This window comes from Neopelma chrysocephalum, unplaced genomic scaffold (genome assembly GCF_003984885.1).
Source record: "Neopelma chrysocephalum unplaced genomic scaffold, ASM398488v2 Primary Assembly neopelma1_95715, whole genome shotgun sequence".
Classification (NCBI taxonomy): domain Eukaryota; kingdom Metazoa; phylum Chordata; class Aves; order Passeriformes; family Pipridae; genus Neopelma; species Neopelma chrysocephalum.
Genome location: NW_020924378.1, coordinates 399325 through 409757, shown reverse-complemented (window position 1 = coordinate 409757; position 10433 = coordinate 399325). Strand labels below are relative to the sequence as shown.

The 10433-nt window shown below is 41.6% G+C and overlaps 1 protein-coding gene across 3 annotated transcripts in view; it reads left to right on the top strand.

Annotated features, from left to right (window-relative positions):
- The first annotated feature begins 129 nt into the window (after positions 1 to 129).
- GAK (cyclin G associated kinase) overlaps positions 130 to 10433 on the top strand; it is a 73859-nt gene continuing 63555 nt past the window's right edge. The window contains exon 1 of one of the 3 annotated variants that reach the window (XM_027708183.1): positions 130 to 390. In XM_027708183.1, coding sequence (XP_027563984.1) covers positions 249 to 390 — 142 coding nt within the window. In that variant the 5' untranslated portion in view covers positions 130 to 248. Of the gene's footprint in view, positions 391 to 695; positions 716 to 10433 lie in introns of those variants that run through there. The other 2 variants (XM_027708184.1, XM_027708185.1) reach the window with 2 other exon arrangements.

The following is a 10433-nucleotide window of genomic DNA, read 5'->3' as shown; positions in this document are numbered from 1 at the left end:
CGGGGCGGGGCCGGCGCGGGGAGGGGCGGTGCCCGGAGCGCGTAAATGACGCAGCGGCCCCGGAAGCCGCCGGGAGCGGAGTGAAGGGCGGCCGCACAGACGGCCCGGCAGGCGTAGGGGTCTCGCCGCCGCTGCCCGTAGCTCGGCGGAGCCGCCCCGCCGGCCACCGCCGCCCCCGTCCTCCCCGTCCCCCGTGCCATCCCGCTCCTGCGCGCCCGGCCGCCGCCGGGCAGTGCCTGCCGGGGGCCATGTCGCTCCTCCAGTCCGCCCTGGACTTCCTGGCGGGCCCTGGCTCCCTGGGGGCCGCCAGCCGCGACCAGAACGATTTCGTGGGGCAGACGGTGGAGATGGGCGAGATGAAGCTGCGCATCAAGCGGGTCATCGCGGAGGGTGAGAGCGGGCGGCGGCCGCGCCGGGCCGTGCGGGGCGGACTCCGGCGCTGCGGGGCCGGGACGGGCTTCGCGAAGGGCCTCCCGCTCCCCTTTCCCCCTCTCCCCTTCCTGGACAGGGAGGGTTCCTCCTGGGCAGGCCGCGCCCTGGTGGGGGCGGGCGGGCGGCGGCCGGGATGGAGCGTTCCGGCCCCTGGGAAGGGCCGGTTCCCTCCGGGGGTCCCCGGCGCCTGCCGCTGCCACGGGGGTGTTTCCCGAGGCCCGGCTGTGGGAGCCCTGCTTGGTGTTATTGTCCCGCTTCAGGACACGGAAGCCACGGAGCACTGGTGTGTTGTGTGGCCGCTTCTTCGCTTGCTTTGTGGTTTTAAATGCTTTTACCGCGTAACAGAACTCAGAGGAGTTTATAATCTGCCAAGGACCTCGTGGGAATACTGGGTTGCATGGGTTTTTTTTTTTTTTTTAGTTTGCTGTTGTTTGATTTTGTTTGTTTTGTTTTGGTTTTCTTTTTTTTTTTTAATGACAACGTATGAATAGTATGCCAAAGGTGCTAGTTTGCCTGTGTTGCTTTGGGTTGTTCGAAAGACTGTGAAATGCAGGAAAACATGTTTGCTTTAAACACTCGTGTCAGGAGGCTGATCTCACTGTGCACATAGACTTTGCTAGAGTACAGGAATTGAATGCCTGGGCAGTTTTCAGTTTCGTTGAATTTTTGGGTAGGTATCCTGGCACACCGCTTGCCAGTCTGTTTTAGAATGGGTGCTGTGTTTGGTGTGTGCAAATTACTTAGATAATAGCAGAAATTTGGATCTTCTTGTGCTTGTGATCAGAGAAATTACTTTATTTCCTCAAGCAGAAGAGCCACCAAAAGCTAGTCTCAAAAGACTAAAATGTGAACTTGTCCATCCTAATGCAGTTAAATATTACCTTTGTACAGGTAGTTGGTGTTATTTAGGTTAAATACTGCAAAGCTCTATTCAGAGCTCCTTTTCGTTATTGGAGTTACTTTCTGTAATTTCTTCTTGGAATTGTCTGGTATTTAAGTAGTTTTTTTTGAAACCTTGGTGATCTGCATGGAAGAAAAATTTGATTCTTTAAGATTGGCTACTTCAAACTACTTACAAGCTCCTTACAAAAGCTTAGTGGTGTAAAACAACAGGAAACTGGTCTTCACCATTGCTTTAATTTGTCATTTGAATGCTTAAGCACTTTTGGCATATGAGCTTAGACAGAACCTGGCAGTTTCTTACGCAGTAAGTTGCATTTAAAACAGTACTAAATGTCAAGTCCTATTTGGCCATCAGCCTTTACCTATGGCTTCTTTATGGTCAGAGTTGTGAGTGAAATGCAGGCACTCAGTATGGTGTGAATGCTAAAAGAACTGTCTGTGCTGCTGATACTGTAACATTATTGTGGGCGGTGACCACAGCAGTTTCCAAAGGACAAAGGAAAGTTAGGACAGGAAGCTACTTTTGAGGTATATCTGCTGTTTAGTTCTTGGTTCTGAAGCAAGTATTTCAATATTTATTTTGACAGCAGCCTACTGTTTCCCAGGATCTGGCACAGGCATTGTAAAATGTCAGGGGAAAGATGCCAGGTTACATGACTTAAAGCAAATGGGACTTGCTTTAACTCTGCTGTTCTTGACAATTTGTCTGTAACCACTGCTTCATGTTCCATGTTTGTCTCAGTATTATGGTTTCTTCTGTGTTGTGCCAGCTGAAGTTGGGCTTACCGCTTGCTTTTGCTAGAAAGTAAGATTTGCTAGCCAACATAGCTGGTGTAAAAGAACCCCTAGGGTCTTTGAGTAATAACATAAAATGGATATAAAATGTAGAAGTCCCAGCCTCTCCTGCTGTCTTCAGACTTGAATTTGTCTATAGCATATAGGTTATTTTGTTGCTGAAATTGCATTTATCTTTCATCTCTGAACCTGTGTGTGACACTTTCTGATACAACTGTGGCTTATAAGTATTCCCTTCCATGCTTACAAATACAGAATCTGTTTTTCTTCTAGATGAGTCCTTTCATGCCGAATTCCCTACTGGAAAGTCAAATGCTGCTTTCTGAATTTAGATTTCGCATCCACGGTGAACTGCGTGACATCTGCCAGTACAGAGAGGCGGCCCCTTCTGTAGGATCATAGGTTCTGCTTTGTTTGTAGCTGGTGTGAGCAGTGCCTGTGGCTTAGCATGGCACAGTATCCTGTGGCAGTACAGGTTCAGTTGTTCTTGTGCCCCACAGCTCCCTCCAGCCCTGTGGGATGCTGGCTGTTGGTGCTGATGCAGGTACATGTTTGGCTGTGCCATAAGCTGGGACTCGCTGCACAGTTCATTTGGATGTGTTTCTCTGCTCATTTTGCGGAGGTGCCATGCTACGAGTAGGACTGGGCTAGCTGCAAACATGGTGTGCTGCTGCAGGAGGCTGAGAGCAACCCAGGGGGGCGAGCTGGTGATAATCTCTAGCACTGATTCTACCTCTGAATGCAAGGGCAGACTAAGTGTGTCACAGGCTGGACTGAGCACTCCTAAAATATGGTATCCTGTTTTTTTTCTGCTTGAGCATTTCAGTAGCTCACTGCAGGTAAGAGATTTTAGAGGAAATTGATTGGGGTCTTTATGTATAATCCCTACTTGCCCTTTGTATGATGGTGGCTTCAGGGTGTCATGGCTCTTTTGGGTCCTCCAGTTAAGCACACAGACCACCACACAATTTTCCTTCAGTAAAATACTCACAGGTTGCATATCTAATTAGTAGATATTAGTAAATGTAGCTATCACATTTTATGAGAGAGGGCACTTTCTTGTATGGCCATAAGTCCCTGGTCAAGTCTAAGTAGTCTGTACTTGTCTCAATCCCAGCACGGGTGTCTGCTCTCACCAGAATGTTTGTGTACATGTAGTCCAGCTACATCTGAGCTCTCCAAATGCTTACTAACATGTTTGACTTTTTTAGGGTTAGGTGAGAGGGGCTTAAACTGTCACCTGTCAGATCCCTTACTATTCCCTTGCTATTCATGTGAACAGTGTGCATTTTATGCTGACTTTTTGTGTCTTCAGTGAACATTCTTGCCCTTTCAAGAATGTCAGGATTCACATATCAATCTGTACCAACTGGTTGAAGGACTGAGGTTGTCCATACTGATTCAATGATCAATGTAGCCTGCATGTTTGGCTCTGGGGGACAGTGGGGAAAGCAATTGACCACAGCATGCTGAAAAGTAGTTTCCAGAAATTTCCTGTTTCTTGCTTCTAAAAGCTGCTGTATTTGCACAACCAACCTTGCAAAGTTGTTTTTTAATACTAGACAGTACAGGTGTTTTTGTTTTGCCTATGTTGGACAAAACATCTCGTCTGATAGACCATATGTCTATTTACATGCTAATGGAGGCACTAAAAGATGATGGATAAGTAAATATGGGAAATTTCTTGATCTTTGCCTATACTGTAGAAGGAATAGGACTGTCATTGGGCTGTCAGAGTACTCATTGAGAGACTGGCAATGCCAAAGATGGTGGGAAAATTACAGAAACTCATTCTCTAATTCTGTCTAGTAATGATACTCCAATGAGAGTGTAAACTGATATGAGAGTGGCATGTCCCGTGATATGTGCTGTCAAGTTTCAAAACTACAAGGAAAGTTGAATTTTTTTGATAATTGTAAATTGCGCAGTTGCGGTAGCTTAGGTTGTTAGCTAATTGTTTGCTGTGTGCTGAACAAATGCTCAATAAAAATTTTGCTGTCTTTAGAGCACAAACGAAATGATTTGATAACTAAGATATTAGTAAAACTGTTCATGTGTTTAAAAATTATGCAGACTTTAAATACAATCATATTGTTCCTTGAATGTTTCCCTTGAGCCCTTTTGTTTTGTAAAAGCAAGTAACTGTTGTATTATTGGGGTAGCAGAAACAGTTATAGCAGGTCATAAATTATTTAATATCTCCTGTTGACAAAGACTCTGATTTTATATGAAATGGGGCAGTGGTGTCTTGGTTCAACTTAAAAATAGTTACATAAAACAACTTGGGTCTTGTCAGTGATGACATGGAATGAGCAACACTGTCCTTCAGAGCTTGAAGAGAAATGTGCTGCCTGCTCTCATGTATGCTAGTTGCAACTTTTTTGAAATTTATTTATATTACTACTTTGGCCAAGTACTCTTTGGCCTGACAAATATGCAGCAAAAACTAAGTGGTGAAATTAGTGTTTGAGTGTGTATGAGGTTCTCCTGCAGAGGAATCAAGGAGTTAATGTCCTCAAGTGAACAGTAAAAGAAAGAGGGAGTTTTCATTGATGTTGGTGGAGTGCTTGCCAGCTCTTCAAATACCACTTTTATCTCATGAAACACATTGACCTTTTCATGCTGATGTATGTATGTATGGGATAACTGGGAGAAGTTCTGGAAAATGGCTTTGCAGACAGTATAGAGGTACCAGACAAAGCAGTGGAACTTCTGTTTTGTTTCAGCATCGTTTTACTTTAGACTCTGAATAAATTACAAGTTCATAATATGCTCAGAATAGCATATTAGCATATTAGTCTTGTTTTTATTTAGACATAATGGTATTTCCTTCTCACTACATTGTTCCTTAGTTTAGAAAAAACTAAGAATAGGCATGTATTTTTCTTACTCCTGTCTGTTGAGCTTAGGACTGTGACCTTCGGTATGTGCACCATCAACTTGTCAAGGTTTTTTAATGTAGGTTAATATTAATACTAGTCATTTATTCTTTTTTAATAGAACATTTTCCTCTCAATACAACAGTATTTTGCAAATACACCAAAGTGAATCTTTCTTGTGACGTGTCACTTTGTCCAGTTGTGCTGCCATTACAAGGAAGTTCCTTATGGTTAGAGTAGATTCTCTGTATGCTGAAAAAAGCCAATGAAAGTTGAGATCAAGTTACATGGAAGGAAATTGCATGAAATCTCACTTTTTTTAGTATATCTAGGTTTAAAATAATACTTCTGGTTCCTCTTTCTCTAACTGTCCATGTACACTTCACAACTTTCCAATGCTTTTTGTTGCTTGTTTTGCATGTGAGGCTGAACAACTGAGGAAAAAAAATTGGGTGTTTGGCTGTGTGAAAAATAGGGAACAAGCAAGTTCTGTAGCATGCTGTTTTTCATGTGTAATGATTTCTTGTGCTTCCTTTGAGCAACAAATGTTGACAAAAGAGCACACGAAGAGAAACATGATGACAAAAAAATGCATTATTCAAATTGTTTGATCTGAGTCTAAAACTTTTTCATCTTAGTGAAAGAAGCATTCCTTAGTCAGGAAGGTAGCAATAGGCTGCAGACTTTATTTGGTTTTGAGGGTTTTTTTTTGATTTTAAACAGATGTCATGAATTGAAGCCAGGTAGGTGACTTCTGACGAGGTGAAACTTGTGTCTGTCATTAGAGTAACAAAAAAAAAAGCTGCTTTAGACTTCAAGGCTTCCTCAGTATTTTGAGGGTGAACAGTATTGCAGTTTACAAAGCTTATAGGAACAATTTTATGGTCTCTGCAAGTACTGGATTCCCAGGATGATGGTAATGCAATTAAGTACTGATTTTTGGGTGGATTTGATTTGTAAATTCTGGCAGCAGAGGCACAATGAATGCTTAATGGTCAAGTTTCTGTGAACATTGTTTTATTTGCTGACAGATGGGGACAAAAAGATGATGATTTCTAAAGAACAGCTAAAGCACCTGACCTAGCAGCTTTCCAGTTACATTCCCTTTACTGCAGAGGTAGAGGATGTTTTCAACATGAAGCAGAACAGTGGTATTTTTTAAAGCCAGTGTTTCTTGGCTACAGCAGTTCCTGCCTGCAGAGGAGCTCTGAAAGTTTCCAGATATTCTTGAAACCTTTCTGTTTCTCAAGGTTGTGGGAAAATGTCCTGATCGTTAAATTAGGGCCATCCTTAATTTTTGGGGCAGTTTTATCTTGTTATTAGGACTTTGCAATTGACTCAAATGCATTACTGGACTTCAAAAAACATGATTCTGAATCAATGCTTTGCAACAATAGCAGAATCTTTTCTGTTTTGATTAAGGATGCTTCTTGTATTCTGATAGAAGAACGTTCAGATAAGATGCACTGTGACTTTATAGTCTAGGCTGGAGTTATGGTGTTTCAATCATGCTATAGTTGAAACATAAGCTACTCAAAATTGATATGGAAACAAATTTGGTCAGTATTTGGGAGGGGCGTGGACAAGTTATACGATGTAGTTACAAACAGGAAACTGTTCACACCCTCTCTTTCTCATGGCTACTTATGTCTGTAATGAAACAGTGTATTACAGTAGCAAGCAGTTTTGTGTTGTGGTTCATGTTCCTGTTTCCATGCTTCTCTAGTTGCCAAGTTGGAAATTGTAATTTCATTGAAATGGCTGGTCTGGGAAAAAAAAATAAATCTGTGGAGATGTGAAAAACAGGGACAGGATAAAAAAAGAACAGTTTAAAATCCAATTGGATTAATAGTGCAGTGAAATTATTCAGTATTATGTGATACCTGGGTTTAACTTGAGGGAGAAGCCAAATCTCTTGGTTAGAACAGAAAGGATGTTCTAATCTTTGTAAGAGAATTATGAAGTACTGTCAGGAACAATGCCTGTGGGCTGTGGTGGTGTAAGGATGAGCGCAGAGTGCTCACTATAAAAGCAAATGAGGTGGAGCTGGTTCCTGAGGCAAAGGACTATCAGTGTGGGGCAGGAAGGTCAGGCTGGTAAGTTTTGTGTTCTTGTGTTACCTTGTTACTCCAGGTTTGCTGTGGAGCAAGACTGCTTCTAGGACTGACTGTAGTATTCTGGCTACACTGTTTCCATGAGTTGGTGTGGTGCTCTGTAGTGAACCTTTATGTGTGAGCTTGTGTTCACAGAAAGAGAAAGAGAACCAGTTTTCTTCTGACACAATTTGTGTGGCAGAAAATATTAATCTGAGACCATTTTTGAGAGCTTGGGCTGTGTTCTGAGAATGGGGCTCAGAAATGCTTCAGCAGTTCAAAACCTGTCTCTCAGGGCAAGAGCTGGAATGGGTGTGTACATGTGTACACACTGGCTGCCTGTATGGGGAAATACTAAGATGATTTTGCCGATATAGAAAGCTTCAGAAAACTGTCTTAAAACCACCTACAGATGTTTACCTGAGTGAAAAAAAATGAGTGAAAACACCCCAAATGTAATTACATTCTTTATAGATCCCTAGAAGTTACCCTGGTAACTTTCACTTTATCATTTGCCTCACCTGTCTACTGTACAGGTGTTTGTTTGTACAGCTGTGTTGAAAGTGCTTTTTCCCCCCCTTTTTTTTCCTCCATTTTTGCAAAATATATTGGTCAGAAGGCCTGGAGTAAACTGTTATGGCAGAGGAGAAGTTCTGCCAGTAAACTTGTCTCTATTGAGGGTATATTAAAACTGCTTTAAGAGAGCCAGCATCAAACCTGAAGTGAAACTGCATCTAAGAATGAAGCAGTAGGACTAATTTTACCTTTTGTGTAAGAATGATTTTCACCAACAACAGATGGTTTAAAAAGCAAATCTAAATTAGAAGTACCTTCACAACTTATTCTGCCTCCCTTGGTATCCCAGAAAATCCATGAATTTAAACTTGGTATCAGCTGTAGTGCTGCAGTAGTAGTGAGCCGAATGTTACATGGAATGAGCAGTGTTGTATGGAACTGAACTGTGTTCAGGTGAAACAGTAAAATGACAGAATGGGAAACTGCCTCTCAAAACATTACTTTCAAGTGGCATAGCTATTAAGGATGAGATTGTAGGCACTAGCAGTGGGATTCTCTGTGCAATAGTTGTGGTGAAGTAGCAATTAACAAGGCATGATACCACTTATTTTTCTCTGGAATTCTGCAAAGTTTAGCATTTCAATACTTGAATTTAAGGTATAATCAGTAAAGTAAAAATGCATCCTTTAAGCTACTTATCTACTCTCAAGCTAGTGCTATTTCGATGAAGTTTCTCCCTTCAGCTTACTATTCTAATATGTCTGTATAAACTGTGGGATCCTACTGTGTAACTCTTGCTAGGAGCTCAGGTAACATGTATTACCATTGAAATGGCCTTAAGGAAGACTCTCTTAATTACTTTGCCTTTTCTCACCTATTAAAGTGTAGTAATTGATCTAAGTATTTTGCTAAAACACGAGTTGAGTCTTGCCAGGTTTAAATTTGATCTCAGCAAAATCTTAGTTTGGACATTTTGTATGCCAATTTCAGTCCAGGGAAAATCAGTTGTGCTTCACTGAAAGTTAATTATCTGCGCTTTAGTCTAGACAGAGCATGTATTAACTTCTGTTGATAACAAGAATTTGTAACTTTTACAAGTTACTTGCTTCACTGCTAGTGTTGCACAAAATGGTGCAATGTTCACTTGCAATGCTATGCCAGAATTAACATTTATGTTTTGCAGTGAGTATTGAAATTTAACTACCAGTATGTTTTGAAGTCATCATGAAGCTGAATATAAAATTTTAGATTCCTAGCTAGCAATGAAGAGGACTAAAATTAGGTTTTCGGTTGGAAATGAGATTAATTTAAATGCAAAAGGATAACTTAATCTTCAGAAGCCCTTCTGAGTTGGTTGTAAAATGGTGACTCTGTTAAAAACCCAGACTTCTCCATGAAGAAGTGAACTTGAGTTGTTTTCATAAATGTGATTGAGTTTTAGGCATGAATTTCAAGGTTATTTTCTGATTGAGGGAGGAAATTTTGGGGCATCTAGGAATGTGTCCAGAGTTTTGGGAGGCTTGTATGATGATCAAGACTTTTCACAAAACTTGAAATGAAAATTTTTGAAGACTACTTTAACATTTTTAGTCAGGTAAACGAGTTCCTCCTTTTGCTCCTTCATACTTAATGTCAACAGGATTAAGCTTAGTGATATTGTGCAACTTGGTCTATACTGTAAGCATTTCTTACACTGGAGGAAGAGCTTTTAGGAAAGCTTATCACACCAGGTAAAGTATTTGGAAAGGTAGCAATGTTTCTAGGGGTCTTCTTAAAAGTTTGGATCACTTTGGTTGTTAATTGGATATGCTTGAAAACAGTAGACTGAATTGATTGTGAATTAATTCTGATTCATAGGTGCTTTCACTTGTATTATTTCCAAGAGGACATTTGTACAGAGCATGGTTGTGTTTTGGAGTGCATGTATGTAGGTCTGTGGATGCTTGTATTTATAGAGGTACTAGAAAAATGTGTGCTTGAGATGCAGAGTAGACTTGCCCTGTTCCAGCCCTTGAGGAATCCTTGACAGTGTATGCAGCTGAACTGAGCTTGCAGAACAACTGTTCTGGAGTTCCTCTGTCACCGTTTTGCCCTTGAATGCCTTCCAGAAAACTAACTGTGAGGTAATTTTGTGTTAGAAATTTGTGCTAACCTGAAGGCCCTAATTTCGTAAATTGAAGCACGTATTTTCAAGATGCAGCTTGCAGGGTTATTAGAATAAAATAACTGAAATATTTATTGAGATGAATGTAAAGACTTCTGTAGGGCCAGCAGTACTTTGGCTGTGTAGAAGGTCTGTGAGATCTATATAGGATGAAGACATGGAGACAGTAGCTCTGTGGTGCAGTGACTGGTGTACACGGGTGTAGGGGCTTGCAACTCACTGGGACAGCAAGCTCTGAAACCTGGGGAATACCTCTGGGTGGCTATAAGGAGCTGGTTGGGGAGACCAGTCAAAACCCAAGCACCTGCCTTCAGTGGAAGGATGACTCACAGATTCTCTTCTTGTTTCACCAGCTCTATTAAATCTGTAAAGAGTAGCCAAACTGATCAGAGCTCTCCAGAGCCATGTTTTTCTTGCATATGTTCTCATTCAGAGAGGAGCAAAGTGCCTTCAGGTAATGCTCTGAGATGCTGGTAACTGTGAACTTCATTCTGTTTCCAGCCCCTGTCCCATCCATGCCCAAAATGCTGGTTGGAATTGCTGATCAGAACATTTGGACTAGAGGCTTTCAAAAAGTTAGGGGAACTTCCTAATGTGGGAAGTGCCAAACCTGATGTTGCAGAATGAATCATAGTAAATGGATAAATGTGG